We start from the raw sequence: 20,089 nt of genomic DNA, 5'->3' as shown, positions 1-20,089 counted from the left end.
TGAAGAACTTGAAGTTATAAATCTTTTCTCTGACTGTTAGTAAATAAAATTAGCTAACAAGTATCCCCTAATTTTAATTTTTTGATTATATTTTCTGTCAGAGAAACGTTTTCAGTCACAGAGATTTCACTAATTGCTGCTCTCAGCCATCTTGGCCACCCCCCCCCCCGAATGTATGGTGTTTATTGCTGGGGCTGCCCTGTAATGGTCACAATTTGAATGTGCAACCCACATGCCGTAGGGAGACATTTGACTGCTGAAAATGTCTGGCCAAAGACTGCTGTACATCTCCAGCTTAGTTATAATCAGTAATGACTTGTTATTTGTACATTTGCTGTTATGAGTGAGCAGCTTACCCAGCTGCTCTGAAGAAGGTAAATTTGTACCATTCATTTTTTATTACAGTAGCATATATTTATAGTAGGTAGAATGTTTGTTCTCTTATTTCAGAGTGTAGCATTTATGTGTAGGATAATAAAAGGGAATTACATTAACAGTTAAGTTTTTCAGCTTGTAAATACCTTTCATTACATATTTCTTCACTAACAGCATTGTATATGTGACTATTTCTTCATCCTTTTCTTTTTCTTTCGTGTATCTTCTTAAACCTATGTTTCACCGAAGCAGTTGATTAGAAAAGTGTCTGGTCAGTCGTCTACTTTCCTTTATTGTTCCAGCTCTCTCTTTGTATTACCGAAGTGAGGATGTTTACAAATTCAAAAATGAAATTATATGCATTTGCTGAAATAAATTAGTAGTGTTTACAGTATTAGAATTTGGAATATTTTCCCAAATTAATCTATCATGTGTGGTATAGCACAAAATCTCCCATACTTGTTCTGTGCTTGTTCAAGTGAGATGCCACTAAGGTCATTTAAGTCAGTTAATATGGTTTAATTAACAGCTGTGAATTTTGACCCCCTGATTTATACAGAGTTTCATGTACATTTAAATATTTTTTTGGGAATTCTGACCATTTATAATACCTGCTTTTTTGGAAAGTAAAAATGTAAATTATTTTGTATTCAGGAGGATTCCTTTAATATAAATGAAATAATTTTTATAGTTCCATTTACTGTAAAAAAAAATTAAAATAAAAAATAAACATTGGTGCAGAAGTTTAAACAAACTGGGACGTGTGAACCTGCTCCAGTGGCATACAATGATACAGCCCAGATGACCAGAGTTCAAGTTATGGCTCAGGCACTTGATGGCACTGGAACTGGGGAGGATGGGCATGGCTGTGCTGGGGGGGGGAGGGGGGGGTAGTGGTTCCCACTTATCTTGTGCTGCTACTGTAATGACAGAGCTTGTGTTGAAGAGCATAGACTGACCATGATGGGGGAAGCAATGCAGTGAAGATGTAGGCATGACCCCCCCAAGGTAGTAATGGTAGTCCTTGTTACTGTATGTGGATAAGTATGTATGCATCAACAGAAAGGCATAGTCTGTGACACAAATGCTTATGTCACCACCAGGGAGGGAAGTACAGCATAAATAAAAAAATGCTGTCATTTGATGCCTGTGACAGCAGAAACCACCTTTGTGGTTGCCTGGATGACATCCCCCGTCAGACAGCAGAATGTCTCTTTAAGGTAGGGATAGTAGGCAGGCAAGGATCAAAAATTATGTGGGAAAAAAACTAGCACTCTTAATCTGTTAACCTTCTCCCATTCCTAGATATAATTAAATAGAACATTTTGATTTAGCAAAATAAAACTTTGCCTTGTGTAACTGATGCAGTCTTACCTTCTGCACTTTCCCTTGTCCATCTTCTATAACCATTTCACCTTTCTGTCCCTTTGTTTTTATGTTGTATGCTACCTCTATTTCTCTCTGTGTTTCTCCTCCTTCTTTGCCTGCACTCCACCAGTGATATCAACATTTTTCACTGAAAGCTGGCTCCATGGCAAAGAGTTGAAGCTCTGGCTGTAGCCCATATGACTCAGAATGAGTTAGTACCCTGAGTGCTGGACAAGCCAAAGAGTGAGGGGGAGTGACCTATGCTAGCTCTTCTATTGAGAGGGAGATGGTACGGTTTGTTGTAATGCCATTACCCTCTATTGAAAGTATTGCATGGCATGCAGTGTAAAGAAACCAGGAATGAGCACCCTCAGTCAGCCAAACCTGGCTTGCACAGTAACTCCACTTCCATGTGCTCTTGGGAAGGAACATATGTGGCCAAGCACCTTGGCCACTAGCAAAGAGGTTAAACTGTAAGACAGCAAAAAAAAAAAATATATATATATATATATATATATATATATATATATATATATATATATTTGTCATGGATGATGTTACATATCACAAGGCTTGAACCTTGTCCCCTAAATTACTAGACAAATAATGAGTTACTGTATTACTGAACAGTATGCTTCCTAAAATGAGGAGATGAACCCCCCCCCCCCATGATATGATTATGCTGGGTCCTAGAGAGCAGGCTATACAGGGAAATCTGGATCTGTGTTATAAAACCGAAAAGACTTTACCGCAAACGCTCACATGAGCATAAATGCCGGTAATCGAACTTGCTATTGTGGGGGGCTGTGCTCCCCACACCCCCCGCTAACTATATATTCCAATTCCGAGGTCGCACTACAGTGAGGAAAGGGCAAATATCCCACTCCTCACTGTAACATGACCCCACAATCACAGTTTCGATTCCCGGCATTTTTGCTCATGTGAGCGTTTGCGCTAAAGTCTTTTCGTGCATCTAATATAGACCCGGGGAATATATAGGTTACTTAGAACATCTGGAGAGAAGTGATTTAATGGTTAGATAAATACAAAATAAAAAGCAGTAAATTATTTTTTAAGTTTGTTAGATTCATTTCCCTTCCCTTGTTTTGCTTTATTCCCATCCATAAGGTTATATCTACCACACTGAATGGAACAGGAGAGTTTTCTCCCCTATATTTGAGATTTCCCTGTTTTGATTGTCCCACGCTTCCTGTGTTTTGTGTATTTTCCTATGTCACTCTCTGTATCCTGTGTTTCCTTATGGTTTATGTGTATTGCTTTCCTTTATCTTTAACATCACCCCATTTGAAAATGACTGGACGTTTGTCTCTCTTAGCTGCATTTATTAGTTACATGCACATACTTATGGTTTCTGTGATGGTAGTTTTGCTGTTTCACCAAAGTTCTTCAACCCTGCTTTCACGTGTGTTAATTTGAGCTTTTCTAAGTAATTTCCCCGTTTCCCCAGTCTTGCCTTCTGCAGTCTTGAGCTCTCTATTTTCATTGACTTGCATGTTTAAGTTGCTGGTGACCCTGCTGTTTGATAAGAACTTTTTTTTTTCCATTGAATTTACAAAGCAGAGTCTCTGTGGTCCATAATTACCTTGCCAATGCTCATCTGAAATGTAGAACAATACATGGTCATGATCACTAGAACATACAGCACCAGGACCCGAAATCAAAACTTTCCCTTCCAAACCACCCATCAAAACTAATTCCTAAGTTTATTAAACAAATGTAACGCACTAAATGCCCCTTCAGGCCTTGATTGTCAACTGAGCTAAAATACATTGGCAAGTAAGAAGTATGATGCAGCTATTGAACAATAACCACAGTCAAAAATAAAATTTGTTAACCAGATAAAGCTCACTGGGCACACAGTCCCTTCTAGAGACAACGTGGAAGCGATGTCTGGTTAAGCAAGCTGCACAGAGTCAGATATCTAGCAAATAGAGGATGAGGGAATCAAATCCAGAATTGCTGCAAACTGTAGGTCTAGCAACACACGTTTGCTTGCATCTAGGTTTGAAAAATCCTATCCCCTGTCCTGATTTCAGAAAATTGGATCCAGCACTGCCTTTTCTCGAGCAGAAAAGATATCTTAGAGTCTATATAATTTAATTTGTCTAAAATGTCAAAAGTCCCCATCAAGAGTACATTTTATACCAGTCTAATGCAATCTATTATTTTTAAACACTTTTATTAAATTGTCACTTAAGGTGTAACCACATATAAATTAACAAAAAGAAAATATTATTTTTGCCATTTACATTTTCTATTTACATACATTGTACATTACATGTTTTTATAACAACTGTCATTCAGTCCAGCATTATATAAGTTGCTGAGTTCTTGCCTTCCCTTGAGCCTTGCTCCTTTTCCTGAACATTATTCTTCATGTATTGTTCCCACAAATTCCATTTATCTGTGTGTAATTTGCTCCTTCCCTTCTCTAAAGATTCGGTTTTGGTTCTTTTATCTATATTACAATATTCAGTATCTCAAATACAGTTGGTTTAGATTTAAATTTCCATTCTAGTAAGTGCTTTTTGGGAGCCAATGTAATTAAACTTAAGGCCTTACTGTAGCTAGGCAATTCAGAATCTGTGTCCCAGCTCAGAAGAATTATTTGCTTAGTTTACAACCATTTGCTTCCCAAATATTTCTGAAAAAGTACTCTGTAGGGAATGTTTAGAATCTGCCAACTCATTACACTCCCAAAAATCATGTTCCCAGTTGCCTCTTTCTTCCCCAAAATACCTACACCATTTGCTATCTAACTCTGGAAAAATTATTTGATGTCTGCCTGGGATATAAAAATACCTAAGCAAACACATGCAAGCAAAAATCCTAAATCTTCTGAATTTTGCTGTATACCTGGGAGCCATACATGTCCTCCCATTGTTCATTGGGAAGACAGACTGGAAAAGCAATTTCCAATCTTTTCTAACCTCTTCTGATTATTTGTTATAATTGTAGTGCAATATTTTATAAGCCCTACTAATTATCCCTTTTTAGCAGCAGCTTCTGTTCAACCAAAAATTCTTAACAGAGCAGGTCTTTCACTTAGGATTCCCCGATCCCTTTCCCTTTGCCTATACTGTACTCTGATATCAATCCCTGATAGGGAAGGCAGTCTCTAGCCTGCAGTCCAAATGTCTTTTTAGCCTCTTCCCGTTCTGTTACCTTTCCCACCTCTTTTTATTTGCTCCAGTACCTTGTTTCTTTGCCTACTTCCACTAGTAAATTCCATCTACTTCTAATTGTAGTAATCCTTTTCAATAGTATCTCTTTTCTCTATTCTTTCATTGACTTAGTTCTTAGAATACTTTCTACTAACTTATTAATGGGGTTCCTATTACGTGGTTGAACTTCAACAAGTTCAAATCCTATATGGTCAAAACCATACAGTCGAACTTGCAGAAGTTCGAACACATCAAACAAAAAAAAAACTTACAAGTAAAACAAGCCCCCCTGCAACCCCCCACACCCCCTGCTCTTTAAATATACCAACTCTGAGACCGCACTATAGTGCGGAAAGGGAATATTTCCCTTAGTTTACTGTTGCATGTTGTTTTTTAATTTTTTTTTCCGTGTTCGAAGTTTTGAAACTTCAAACAGACAAGTTCGATATTGTCGTGTTCGAAGTTTCAAAACTTCGGTCACGAAATAAGAACCCTTATTAATGCAATATTCTATATGGCTGCTGCTGCTGTTTTCTCTCCTTATTTCTTGAATTTCCCCCCTACTTCATCATTCCCTTTCCACTTTGAATTATAGATTTCTGTTTGTGTTTTGTATGTAGCTGTAAAATATCCATTCAAATCAGATGATTCTAAACAACCTTGGTCTATTGGAAGAATAATCTTATCCCACTTGACCCTTGCCCTCCCAGATAAATCCTTTAACTGTTTATTAATTACCATCAACAACTTCTCCTCTAGTTGATAAAAATATGCCTGACCTGTATATAAAATTAAACGGACTAAAAACATTTTGACTGCTTGTATCTTACTATCCATAGCCATGAACACGAGCTTCCAGTTTCTCAGTTTTTGTCCAGATTTCTTATCCTCATCCTATCCTATTACCTTTCTGTCTCTAGTTATTTGCTCCCAATACATTGGTTCCTTCACCAGTTTTCTCCTGTAAATTCCAGCCCCCTCTTGCATGTTTTCTGTACCCATTCCTACTTGCAGTCATCCGTATTGGCAAAATCTCCTTTCCTGTGTTGGCTTAGTTCTTTCTGCATCTTAATATAATAATCTGTATGGTTATTATTATTCCCCCTTAAGGATCTGCATCCAAAGTACCACTTATTTCTTGATCTCTGCCCCACCCCCTGCTTCATCATCATCTCTTTCCACTTTGAATTAAAACCTTTAGCTTGTGTTGTGTATCAATGTTAACTGTTAAAAATATTCATTCAAATCAGGTAATCCTAAAGTGGGTCTATATTACATGATCAAAGTTTCAAATCTTTGAATCTGATGTGGTCGACACCATATAATCGAAGTCTTGAAACTTTGAAAATGTAATAAAACACAAAAACAAACCATTTAAATGCTCTAAGAAGGGGGGCAAGCCCCCTGCACCCCCACGCGGGGGGTAAGCCCCTCACACCCCCCGCTACTTAAATTTACCAAATCTGAGATCGCATTACAGTGCAGAAAAGGGAAATCTTCCCTTTCTGCACTGCACAGAGATCTCCGTTAAAAGATTCAAAGTTTCAAGACTTCAATCATATGGTGTTGACCATATCAGATTCGAAGTTTTGAAACTTAGAAATTCTGATATAGACTGTCCTAAACCACCTTGTTCTGTTGGAATGATAACTTAGCCCGCTTATCTTTTGCTCTCTTCCCCACCCAGATGAATTCTTTCAACTCTTTATTAATTATTGTCCACAACTTCTTCTTTGGTTGAAAAAAATATGCCTTACCTTAACTAAAGGGACTAAAAACATTTTCACTGCCTGTATCTTATTGTCCGTATCCATAAACAAGAGGTTCCAGTTTTTGTATCATCTTTTTAGTTTATTCCTACATATCCTTAGCTGCCATAACAAAAGCTTTTTTTAATCCATACTCCTAAATACTTCATCGTGTCCCCATGAATAAGGGTATTCCTGAACCAGTTTGTGTACTGGTTCTTAATTTACAGCCATAGCCTTTGTTTTATCTTCATTCATTTTATATCCCAAAAAGACTTAACAGTTCCAAAATGTTCTACAATACTGCAATGTCATTTTTCTGGATTTATCAGATATGAAATAATATCACTAGCAAATCCAACTTTTCTTGATTACCATAACAATTATATCCTTGAATTCCGGAGACCCTTATTTTCTTAGCCAGTGACTCTAAATATAAAGCAAATAAAGTACAAAGCATATTGGAGAGGAACCCTTCCATTTTTAATGCTTGCCTTCGATCCTTCATATATCTTCCTAATTAACCTTACTCCCAGCTTACTCTGTTGAATGCTTTTTGTGCATCAAGACCCACTGACAGCCATCTGTTTTCTTACATTCTGCTTCCTTATGGATCATTGTTTTATCAGTGTCGTTAAATATTTGCTTGCACTCCACAAAACTTCATTAATCCATATCTGTCAATTTTTTGCAAACCCTTTGCATTCGTTTAGATAGTATAGACATAAACACTTTAGAGTCATGGTTAAACATTCAAATGGGTTGATATGAAGCTAAGTCTGATGAGTCTTTACCTTCTTTGGGTAATGGAGTCATCACAGCTTTCTTCCAAAATGCTGGTGCTTCTTCTCCTTTTAAAGTACTATTAAAATCTTGCAGATCTTTATCTTTTTCTTCCCTCCTAACTTCCAGACTTCCATAGGAATGACATCTGTTCCTGGAGGCTTCCCTGCAAATTGATTATACATCACCATTTTATCTCATCTCCTTCTCTTTTAACTGTTAGTTGTTCAGCCTCACCTTCCTCTAACCTTGACATAATTGTCTTCCATGAATATTTCCATTTGTGCTATTTTTTGGTTACCACATTCCTCTGCTTTATATAAATTTCCAGAAAATATCTCTAATACCGCTTTAGGACCTCTGGCCTTTTTTCTTGTCATAGGCTCGCTACGTTTAGTAATGACCCTTTACTTTCTTTTGCCTAAATTATGCTAAACATTTTTGTGATGTGGAGATATCAAAAACTGTTTGTGTCTTTCGGCTTTTCCGGTTAGGGGTCGCCACAGTGGAACTCCGGTCTGCTAATGATTGGCAGTAGAGTTTTACTTGCTGGCTTGCTGGGCCTAACGCACAACCTTCAACGAAGGAACGCCCGTTCACGCATGCCACACAGAAGACGTTCTTGACTGAGAATCGAATGGGCAACGTCTAACTGTGAAGCACCACCACCGCAGTGGAGATATCAAAAACTAGTTGCCTAAAATTAATATGCCGTCCATTATTTTATTTTATTGTCTTCCTCCTCATGAAGTAGAGGTTCTATGTTCAACCCCTTTGTTACAATTGTCCAGTTACTTTCAATGTAACTCATGGTCTTCAATCTCTATGTTTTTTCTCTTCATTTAATCTATTAATTTGTACAGAGGACTACACATCATTACTATCATCAACCCCCCCCTTTTTCTGCATGGGGTCAATGCATTGTGTTAGCTGTCATCATCTCTCTTGACTCCGTGCCACGCTCATGCCTTCTTCAACACTCATGCCTTTTGCAGATATTCTCTTACACAATCCATCCACCTCTTTGCTAGATGCTCTTGTTTCCTCTTACCTTCTTCCTGTCTGTCCCAAATCTTCTTCACCAGATTGTCATATGCTATTCTGCATGTGTGTCTGAACCACTGTAATCTGTTCTCTTTGACCTTTTCTGCAATTGGACCTACTTTGGCTTCTGCTCTTAAGTCCTCGTTTCTTTGTCTCTCCCACATTGAGCATCCTACCACCCTTCTCAGGCACTTCATTTCCATCACTCTAGCTTTCTCATCTGCTCTGCCTTTACTGCCCAGGTTTCTGTACTGTACAGTAGTACTGGTAGTGCCACTGTTTTGTACACCTTACTTTTAAGCATGTCCTTCTATTCATATGTTGCAGTGTTCATAACATGAAGGAGTCCGATGTAGGCTGACCCAAACATCTGGCCAGTATACAGAAGTCTAAAGCTACTGTAAGGTATGTGCGACATCACAGATAGGATCCCTTTCAAACTGGTCATAAAGTGATGTCGAGTGTATAGCAGAAATTTACATGTACCATCCTCTGAACTTTTTTGCCATCAGTCTGAATGTCTTCGGTCATTTGCTCATCAGTGAAGTTATGGATTCTGATTCAGGTAAATGCTCCATAATTTTGTTTTTTGTTTTTTTTTTTTGCTGAGGTTACATGTCATCTAGGAAGGGCAAATGCCAGTGGGGGAAGGGAAATTCCACATAAGGATACCCACAATTTGTGTCTCTTTTACCTAGGCCCTAACCACAACCATACCTCCTGTACTATTTCCAAGGCCTTTGTCCCAAAGATCCTGCTAATCTGTCTTGCTTCTCTTAATTTATATCTAGAGAACAAACATGTTACGCATTTAGCGTGCAACGCTGTGGAGAGTGCATCGGGGTCCTTGAGGGGAGTCTGTTCCTAAGACGGTCAAGAAATCTAGGCCTGAGGTTTCTGCTGCTCCTCCAGTTCTGGACGTTTCTACCGAGGCTGACATAGGCCCGGAGACCTGTTCAGAGGTAGCTAATGATTCTTCCTTGAGTACTGCTGTGGAGGCCACAAAGGATCCTGCTAGCATGTCCTTGGAGGATATGCATATGTCCACTTTGAACATAAGGGAGGAATCCCGGCTCCTCATCTCTAAAGGCCCTTGAGGTGTTAAGCAAATCCCAGTTCGTGAGGAGGGTCCCTAGCAATATTATTGAATGCAGGCTGATGTCTGGTCCCTCATCCTTCCACCGTATGGATGCTCCAGTTAAGAAGAAGCAGAAAACTAAACATTCTTCTCCTTCTGATTGCCAAGCCTTTTCACAAGGACTGTTTCACGCCTTCATGGCCCTTAGGCAATTCACAGGGGTTTCTCTTCCTTCTTCCCTTTCTCCAGTTTCTCCTCAAAAAAGGATCATAATTGAGGATTCCTCTGATGAGGATGATTCTTCTGGGGATGTCTCTGGCATACTCTGCCCACATGTCTTCTCCACTGGGATATGCTTCCCCAGAGGAGGAATCAAATGGAACTGACTCTCCAGAGGAAGATATTACCTTTGGAGAGACCATTGTGAATATAAGAATTTTTCAAGTGGGACTGCTATCCGGTTTCAGATGTATAAAAAAAGATATTATGATCTTTTACAGATAGATTCTCCATCCCCATCTGCAGTACCTCCAGTGCTTCCAGCTTTTTGATTGCTTTCTCCTCTGCTTCTAAGTGTCCAGATTCACAACCACCTGCCCCTAAACGGCCAGACAGGTTTCACAAAGTGCCAGAGGATTGTAAGTTTTTTTTTAAGAGCCCTTCTGCAGATCCAGCTACAGTCTCAATGGCTGCAGATAAGCCCTCTAAGCTTTTGCCTTCTAGCTCCCCTCTACTCTCGAACAAGGCGAGCAAAGTTATGGAAAGGTTGGGGAAAAGTATATACTTCGGCCACTCTGGCCTTTAGAGCCATAAACTACCAGACCCGTATGGCAAAATATTCCTTTGCCCTCCTTTCTCAAGCCACTAAGCTCTTTTCTGAGCTTCAAGACTCTAACAGTAAATCCCAGCTTACTTCCATTTTAGGTTCTTCTGCCCAAGTGATACGTCATTCTATTAAATGCAGCTATGTTGCAGTGGAAGCATTTGTCAGAGCTGCTGCATCTTGCTCTGTCTTTCAGAGATGCTCTTAACTGAGACTCCAGCTATTCCCAGATGCTATCAAAACTAAAATTATGGATGCTCCACAAGATTCCAAGGATTTGTCTGGGTCTGCTGCTGCAGAACTTTTTAAGTCCTTGCAATAAAAGGGCAAGGAGCTCCAGGACCTTAAACATATTTTTATGTCACCAGTTCCAAAATTTCAAAGAAACTATCCTTCTAAAACTCCTTTTGTAAGGAAGCTATCCAGACCTCCTTCCTCTTCTAAGAGTAAAAGAGGTGGCAGAAAACCTTATTCTGTCAAGTCTTCTCCTACTACTCCTGCCACTCAGAAACAGCCCTATCCGAGCAAGCTAGGTAGTCCGTGACTACCAACCTATTTGCAGTCAGATGTCAAGACCCCTCTATCTTTACTTCTTTCCCTGCCTCTCCCTGCTTGGAAACAGATCACCCAAGACTCCTGGGTCCTTTCTGTTATCCTCAGAGGATACTTTGGAAGACTCCTCCTACATTCAGGGGTATTCCACAACCTCCAAAAGATCAGTTGACTTTCCTCCCTCAAGTGATTCACACCTTGCTTTCTCAGGGTACCATTCAAGAGGTTCCACCTTCCCAAATAGGAAAGGGTTTCTACACAAGAATTTTCCTAGTCCCCAAAAAGGATGGTCCTTGGAGACCCATTCTAGATCTGTCCCATCTAGCCACCTTCTTAAATGTACCCTCCTTTTGCATGCTTTCCTTAAACACACTGCTTCTCTCGTACTTCAACAGGACTTCATGGTGTCACTGGACATCAAGGATGTCTATCTTCACATCTCTATTCATCCTCTTTACAGGAAATATCTGTGCCTTGCTATCGCTTCCTCACATTTTCAGTTTTTTGCCTTGCCCTTTGGTCTATCTATGGTACCAAGTGTCTTCACAAAATGCTTAGCTCCTGTCATTGCCTTTTGCAGACTCACAGGTATTCAGATTTTCCCTTACCTGGATGACCTTCTCCTCCAGGCTCATTCTCCAGACATACTTCTTCAAAATCTTCATTTCACAGTGTCTGTTCTGGAAAGGCAAGGATTCACTATACATTTCCAAAAATCCTCTCTCGTTCTTTCACAGGACCATGTCTTCCTAGGATGCAGAATTCAATCAAACAAGATGTCGGTTTCCTTACCTCATTAGAAAGTCTTGTCTCTAACCACTCACTTTCAAGCTATCATTCTACTCCAGTCCATGACTGCCAGGGAGTTTCTCCATCTGCTGGGCTTCATGGCATCTACTATTTCCATGTTACCTCTAGCCGAACTTCACATGAGGAAATTCCAGTGGTATATCAGGTCAATTTGGATGCAACATGCTCATCCACTAGATTTTGTGATTCCTGTCCTTCCCTGCTTGAAAAAAGAATTAGAGCGGTGGACTCAACAGGTTTCATTGAATCCAGGACTTCCCCTACAATCCCCCTTCCATCTCAAGAGTTGTTCACAGATGCCTCGGATGTGAAATGGGGGCATATTTTGCCTCTTGGAAAGTTCAGGACATGTGGTCTCTTTCCCAAATAAAGAAACACATAAATATAAAAGGGATGAGAGCTCTCATTTTTGCCCTGCTAACCTTTCATCCTATTTTTCAACCAGGTCCCTTAAAGTGGTTCACAGACAACATCACAGTTCTTTGGTATGTCAACAGGCATGGGGAGGGGGGAGCAAGTCATATCTCCTGTGCAGGTTGGCTCTCAATGCTTGGGAGTTGGCAACTCAATATCAGATGACCCTTCAGGCAGTTTACATTCCTATCAGTCTGAATGTTATGGCAGACACATTGAGCAGGTCCATGACTCAATCCCATGAATGGATGTTGCACAGGAATGTGTTTCTGGACATTATCCACACTTGGGGTGCTCCTCAAGTAGATCTGTTTGCCTCACCTATGAATAGACAACTTCCAAAGTTTTGTTCCATAGTTCCCAATCCTCAGGCATGGAAGATGGATGTCCTATCCTTCTCTTGGTAGGGGATGTTTCTCTATGCATTCCTCCCCCTTCCCTCTCCTTCAGAAATTTCTGTTAAAAATTCAACAAGACCAACCAAATATCTTGCTGGTGCCTCCCTTTTGGCCAAGACAGCATTGGTTCCCCCTTCTTCTGCATTTAGCCAAGGGCAATTATCACAAGTTACCCTACAGGGTGGATCTACACACACAGGACAAGGGATCTCTAATACATCCACAAATCTCAACCCTTCAGATGACACTGTGGGTGATAGGGTTTTGATCCCTTTCAGACACCTATTTTCTGAGGACGTGCTACAAGTTCTGCGGGAGGCCAGAAAACCCAATACTAGGAAATCCTTCACTTCCAAATTGAAGAGGTTTTCCATCTGGTGTCTTTCCAAAAACTTACAACCATTGTCTGTGGATATTTCAGTGGTTTTGTCTTGTCTTTATGAACTGTCATACTCTTTGGTAAAAGCTCATCTCTCAGCCATTTCTGCCTGTCTGCCTATGACCCGTCCTGTGGCTTCTAGGTTGGATGTCTGACTTTTCTTGAAGGAGGTCCTTCATATCAGTCCACCAAATAAACCAGTACCTCCTCCTTGGGATTTAAACTTTGTTTTGGAAAAACTTGCATTGCCTTCTTTTGAACCAGCAGTTTTGTCTTCCCTTCAAACTTGCACTTGAATGAAAGTGCTTCATTTGGGTATCACTTCAGCCAGAAGGGTTTCAGAACTTCAGGCCCTTATGGCTTCTTCTCCTTTTACTGTTTTTCACATGGGTAGTGTTTCCCTATGCACTAATCCCTCCTTCATGCCCAAGGTAGTGAATGAGTTGCCACTTAATTAGTTTATTAACCTGCTTTCTTTCCCTCTTCACAATCTTTTAGAGAGGCTCTTAACATACCCTGGATGTGCACAGATAACTCAGGTTTTATCTGGATAAAACCAAGTCCTTTAGGAAATCTGACCATCTGACCATTTGTTTCCCAGCAGACAGTCTCTTCTTGAATCTCTAAGGCTATTTCCTTTTCTTATGTGACTCATGGAAAACTTGATTCTCCAGTTAAGGCTCATTCCACGAGAGATGTGTCTTCTTCAGGTGCTTTTTTCAAGGGTCTGGATACTTCTGTCTTAGAAGCAGACACTTTTAAGCATGTCCTTCTGTTCATTGGTCTTCTGTCCATACCTTCGCAAAACATTACAAGTTGGATGGTATATCTAGATCTAGAGCTGGTTTTACTAGGGATATTCTTCAGGGGTTTGTAGAAAGTGCTACTGCCCCTCCTTCCCACTCTTTCTTCTGCATGAGCTTTGGTATTCTCCCTCATGTTATGAAAACTGCAACATATGAATAGAATGGCATAGAAAGTTGTGTAAAATCTTACCATAACCATAGAAGTCCTTCTCTTCTTTATGTTCCAGTATTCTATCCCTCCCACCTTCCTCCTGATGCTTGTTTGCTTGTTTCCTGGATGTGTGTTTTCTCAGTTTGTTTCAGGTTTTTGTTCTTCCTGGGGCATTCAGTTCTGAGAATAGTACATGTCAATGTCTGATATATACCCTACATCACTTTATGACCAATGGAAGGGATCCTATGTGTAACATCACACTTACCTTGCAGCAGCCTTAGACTTTTGTATAATGGACGGATGTTTAGGGCAGCCTGCGGCAGACTCCCTCAAGTTATGGATACTGCAACATATAGAAGAGAAGGACATCTATGGTTATGTTTAGATTTTACACAACTATTCTTTCTTTGGCATTCTTCTGTCCTATACTACACCTGACTCTCTGTGCCAGTTGGCTGCAGTCCTGATTCTAGCTTTGACCTCTGCATTCAGACTTCCCTTCTCCTTAACCACCCCTCCCAGATACTTGAAGCTGTTAACCTTGTTGCACTATCTTCCTTTTATCTCAATTCTCAGCTTCTTCTGATTTTCCCAATTTGCTGCCATTACCACTGCCTTATCTGTGCTTAGTTTCATCCCATTTGCCTTCAGATTTGCATTCCATTCCCCATCCTTCACTGAAGTACTTGCTCAGATTCAGCCTGTAATGCCACATTGCTTGCATACAGCAATTTCGTTGATCTGTCTTCTCTGACTTGTTTGCTAATGTATTCCATCACCAGTATGCACAGCAGTGGGCTTAGAGCTGAACCCTGGTGTACACCCACTCTCAATGGGAGCCCCCTTTGTGAGACCGAACACTATTCACATTTGAGTCACTGGGTCCTTGTTCATAGCCTGTACTAATTCTACTTATGTTTCTGGGACTTCAAATCGCCACAGTACTGTCCAAATCAGCTTTCTTGGGACCTTGTCATATGCTTTCCCGAAGTCTAGGAATGCCCAGTTGGCCACTTCCTTCATCTGTAACTTCTTCTCAACTATCTTTCTCACTGCAAACATTGAGTCAGTTGTGCTGCATCCCAATCTGAATCTGAACTGCTTATCTCTGTCTTACTTTCTACTACTCTGAGTATCCGTTTGTTAATCACCCTCTCCAGAACTTTCATGCAGTGTGATAGGAGTTTGATACCAATGTACTGTCCACAGTTGTGGATATCCCCTTTGTTCTTGTACACTGGCATGAGTATGCTTATCCTCCAGTCATCTGGGATACGCTTTTCTCTGCACACTGCTATGAGTACCCTCAGCAGCCATTTCTCCCCTATTTCACCTAGCATCTTTATCATATCTGCTGTGACCTCATCCAACCTTGTTGCTTTCCCTTTACAGAGGGCTGCACTTCCCCTTGTTTAATCCATCCACTCAGTACTATAAATTGTGTACCCAAATGTATTTCCATCCCAGTTCTGGTTTTCAGTGAACCATGTTTCTGTTACTGTCTCAGGAAATTCTTTCATTAGGACCACCATTTCAGGTAACATTTAGTTCAGGTTCATAGGTTCATACTAGGCTATCTGCCCTAAGGCATTTATAAGCCTAGCCAGAGTGTGTTTTGCTTTCGCCACCCATTTTAAAATTAATTTTGCTATGCCCTTTTTCGAGGTTAGTATGCTGTGCCTCTGTCTAACAGTGACACAGAAGTGATACCCGGGGTAAACCTACGATCCCCCATCCACTCATCAAGATTCCTCTTGAAGAGAGTCAATGAGGGACTCTGCCTAACCTGGACTGGGATTTTATTCCAGAGTGAAGGGAGCCTCTGGGTTATGAATCTGTCCCTCCAGCATGTCCTATTTATTTCAGTGCTGAGGTTCAAGTCTCTTGAGCGCGTAGCTCGATGGGATTTGGATTTTCTGAGGTGCAGCATGTCCATTAATTCCGGGTTGGACATGGCTTTATACGTCAGGCACAGATCGCCTTTGAGCAGGCGGTATGCCACTGAGTAGAGCTGGAGTTTCTTTAAACCGGGCAGCATATGGCATCTGTTTGAGCCCTTTGATCCTCTTGGTGAGGTACTTTTGGGGTCTTTCCAGTTGCTGCAGGTGTCTGGTAAGGTACATCCCAAAAGGGGCATTGTACTCAATTATGGACCTGATGAGGGATGAGTAAAGAGGCACGATGACCTCCCCTGATCTAGATGTGAATCCCTTCATGATTAGGTGGGCTATATAAAATGTTTTTCTAACCACTTTGGCCACGTGGTTGTCAAATGAGAGATTGCTATCAACTTGGGTCCCCAGGTCCCTAATTACTTCTTCCATACTTAATGGATTACCACCTATGTGGTAATTTGTGGGCACTTTGTTTTTGCCAAAGGGGATGACTATACACTTTTTGGCGTTTAGCTTGAGGCCATGGCTCTGGCACCAGTTGTCTGTTTCTATGAGGCCCTTTTGGAGGATGCTTGTGTCGGCTGGAGAGTCGATTATAGCGCCCAGTTTGCAGTCATCTGCGAACTTGGTCAGCCACAGTCCTTCCGTGTTTGCCTGTACCTCCAAGAAATATATACCGAACAGGAGAGGTCCCAGGACTGAGCCTTGTGGGACGCCACTTGTAACTGATTTGGAGTCTGACATGGCTCCAGCAATTCTAACCATGTGGATTCTGTCCTTGAGCCAGTATACAACCCATCTAGTGACATAGGGGTTTATATTTAAGCTGGTGAGCTTATCTATAATGCCCGAGTGGGGTATTGTATCGAAGGCTTTTGCGAGATCCAGGTAGGCTGTGTGGACCACCTTCCTCTCGTCAATGGCCTTGGTGACTATTTCAAAGAAATTGACCAGGTTTAAGAGGCAGGATCTGCCCTTAACAAAGCCGAACTGGGTAGGATCCAGTGTCTGTAGGTCCCCAATATCTTTTTTTATGAGGTCCATGATGATCCTTTCCATAGCTTTGCAGACCAAGCTAGTCAGGCTTATGGGGCGATAGTTTCCAGGATCCGTTGAGGCACCACCTTTGTGGAGAGGGACCACTGTTGCTGTACGTCACTCTTTGGGTACATATCCTGTAGTAAGGCTGAGATTGAACAGTAGTTTTATGTTTGGGTTTAGCTCTTCTTGGAGTTCATGTAGGACGCAGCCCGGGACAGTATCTGGTCCCATTGATGCTGTGTTTTTTGCATTGGAGTGGGCGGCTCTTACCTGAGCATCTGAGATGTCAGGGGGGCAGCACTTTGCTGGGATAGATATTTACCCTTTTGGTGGGGAGGGGGGGGGGAGAAGTTTGTGCTGAACCTGTCAGCTAGGATGTTGGCAATGTCTGTGGGTTCGGTGTATTTTTTGTCATTTTGGACTAATTCTGAGCATATCTGGGAATTCCCACCCAGGTTCCTAACATAACTAAAGAAAGCCTTGTGATTATCCTTAGTGTCCTGTGCAATTTTTCTCTCAAAGCTGGCCTTAGACGATTTTATGAGTACCCGTAGTTTTTTGCTAACACTGATCAGAGATGCCTTCCCTTTTTGGGATTTTGTTCTATCATGTAGTAGCTTCCTCCTTCTGTTGTATAGTTTGTTTATGGCTGGGGTCCACCAGACAGGACGTCTGCCTTTGGAGGATTGGGTCTTGATTTTATTTGGAATTGCATGATCCATGCATTCCTGAAGGTGTTCATAGAATGCGTTTATAAAGGATTCTGCGGTCTGGGCCGTATTTTCCACAGGCCCGGGGGCTTTGAAGGATTCCACCTCAATTTTGAGGAGTGTGAAATTTGCTTTAGAGAAGTTTTTCACTGTGGTTTTCTGGGCAGGGGGTGGGGTCGGGATGTGAATATCCAGTGAGATTAGTTTATGGTCTGATCTTACCAGTGAGGGATACACTTCTGGTCTGGAGCATAGAGTCCCCATGTTGGTGATGATCAGGTCCAGTATGTTTTCCCCTCTTGTGGGAGTGGTAACAAGTTGTTCCATAGCATTTGAGTTTATAAATTCTAGGAACCTTTGAGCTAGGGTGTTGGAGCTAGAGTAATGCTCCCAGTCTATGTTTGGGTAGTTGAAGTTGCCCAATATAATGGTGTTTGGAGAGACCTTCATATTTTCCAGTGTTCTCAGGAAGGCCGAGTGGGGTTCAAGTTGCTCATTATTTTAGCATCTTTCATTCAGCATTAGTGTGTCCTTGTTTCTCATCAGTTTGCCACACGTGATTTTTTTGTTTGTTTTTGTTTTTTTTTTTTTTTGCTTGCCATCAATATATTATCTTTTGATACTAGGTACAGTTGGAGTCTAATGAGAAAGTGCCTAGTTAAAAAGAGGATAGGAAAGGAAACGTTTTTGGTTATTAGTACAGAAGACATGGCAAAACATAAAAAATCACAGTGTTATGAACTTATTGTATAATGAATACATGGAGTTAAAGTAGACGTACTCTAAAACTGTATGGTTGCATTTTTCCAGGCATATCTCTAAGGATCCTGTCTTCAGACAGCGAAAGCTTCCCTAATGCTGCTGCTGCCGCTACCGCTAGATACTCCACAAATTCTGGGATGGAGTGGGATTACTATGATCCAAGCTTCAAGAGGCAGCACCACCTTCAAACTCAGAGTCGCCAGTTCCCAGTCATCTGCAGCAAACAGTACTGGATATAACCTCCAAGAGGTCTGGTAAAAGGCTTATGGAGAACTCTGATTTTGCCTTACTTGATAAAAAAAAAAGAAAGAAAAAAAACATATCTGGCCACATCAGAAGGACTGCTGAGGAAAATAGAGCAACTTTTCTGTTGTCTGTTACTTTCTGATTGTCACATAAGACTGCTATAAATGTAAAAAAAAGTTTTGCTGTTTTAAATAGCAGATAGTTTGCCATAATGGATGATTGATAACAAGACGAGTAGATTTCTCACGTCACCCAGATTTTACCCTTGTGGGTGTTGCATGAATTCTTTGTATCTATATTTAATTCTCCATGAGCATAGCTAATGGGCCTGGTCCTCTCCTGTTTCCAAGTACCGTTGTTTGGATAACACATCTGCACTGTGCACTCTAACGATATTCATACATATTGCTCTGCTGCGTTACATGGGACAGGACTGGATCTTGAAAAAGAGCTCTACTGTAGTTATACTTACAGACTCATGGAAATAGTTATATATGTATATATGTGTATGTAGTATGTATTTGTATAGTTTATCACTTTAAGCATAAGGAAGGTATAAATATGCGTCACTTTTATATATAGTTTGAAGTTATTTGCTACTTAAGATCATCATCACAGTATGTCAGCATTGTTTACTAGGTGGGTTTAATATGGGACAAGGTTTTAAATGAGTATAAAGTAGTATTTGTGTGTTCTAATTGGGATTTAGAATTGAGTATAAATACTGAGTGCATTAAATAATGAACTAGTGTCTGTACACACAGTAAGTGGATAAGACTGTCTAGGATAGTTGTACAATTTTAGATTATGAAGTTAGTCCTGTATGTTGTGCTGTATAAGGTTTTAGAAATCTTTGCTAATTGGATTATGAATAAGTAGTTTGCACTGGGTTTCCATATCCGAAATGGAATTTGCTTATAAGATGTATTTGATTTTAGGGTATGTATCACATTTTGTACAGTAGAATATGTTCTTGTATAAATTTTATTTATAAAATAAGCACATAAAGCACCAAGGAAATTCTTCACAAGTGGTTCTGTGTCTAATTAAAATATGCTTTGTTTCTCATTAAAAAAGATAATGATTAATAAATGATTAATAAATAAAGATACATGATCATAGACTGCCAGTAAAAAAAGACTGAATTATTTTTAATTTAACAGTGGAGGCCTTATTTCATAGAGTCAAGTAGAACTGTAATCACTGAACAAGACCACCATGTTTGGGCTTTAGCTGTTAGTGACCACACATACTGACATTTGTTAATGCCATTATTGCTAAAATGTCCAGAGGATCTTGTTAGTCCAGCAACAGTGATGCCAGCACAATATCCTGGAGGTCTTGGGGTTGAGTCCTGAGTGAGAGATAATGCTGTCATTTCACCTCTATGATTTAACAGTGTCTAAGCAGAGGGCTTTCTCTCTATTTTTGTGTATTTGCAATTTGAAACGGTTCCTAATGCAGTTTGCCAGAGTTGAAAGTGTGAGTGACATGCTCACCATGAGAAGTAGGATTGCA

At 40.5% G+C, this 20,089-nt stretch overlaps 1 protein-coding gene across 2 annotated transcripts in view; it reads left to right on the top strand.

The window, feature by feature from the left end:
• The window catches only part of LOC122806739 (protein huluwa-like), a 606,708-nt gene extending 587,013 nt beyond the window's left edge, over nucleotides 1–19,695 (top strand). For both annotated transcript variants that reach the window (XM_044077421.1, XM_044077414.1), the window contains one exon: nucleotides 18,374–19,695. In XM_044077421.1, coding sequence (XP_043933356.1) covers nucleotides 18,374–18,564 — 191 coding nt within the window. In that variant the 3' untranslated portion in view covers nucleotides 18,565–19,695. The remainder of the gene's footprint in view (nucleotides 1–18,373) is intronic.
• The last annotated feature ends 394 nt before the right edge of the window (nucleotides 19,696–20,089 follow it).

This window comes from Protopterus annectens, chromosome 1.part1 (genome assembly GCF_019279795.1).
Source record: "Protopterus annectens isolate FY-2018-M chromosome 1.part1, PAN1.0, whole genome shotgun sequence".
In the NCBI taxonomy this organism is placed as follows: domain Eukaryota; kingdom Metazoa; phylum Chordata; order Ceratodontiformes; family Protopteridae; genus Protopterus; species Protopterus annectens.
This window is presented reverse-complemented; position numbering and strand designations above follow the sequence as displayed.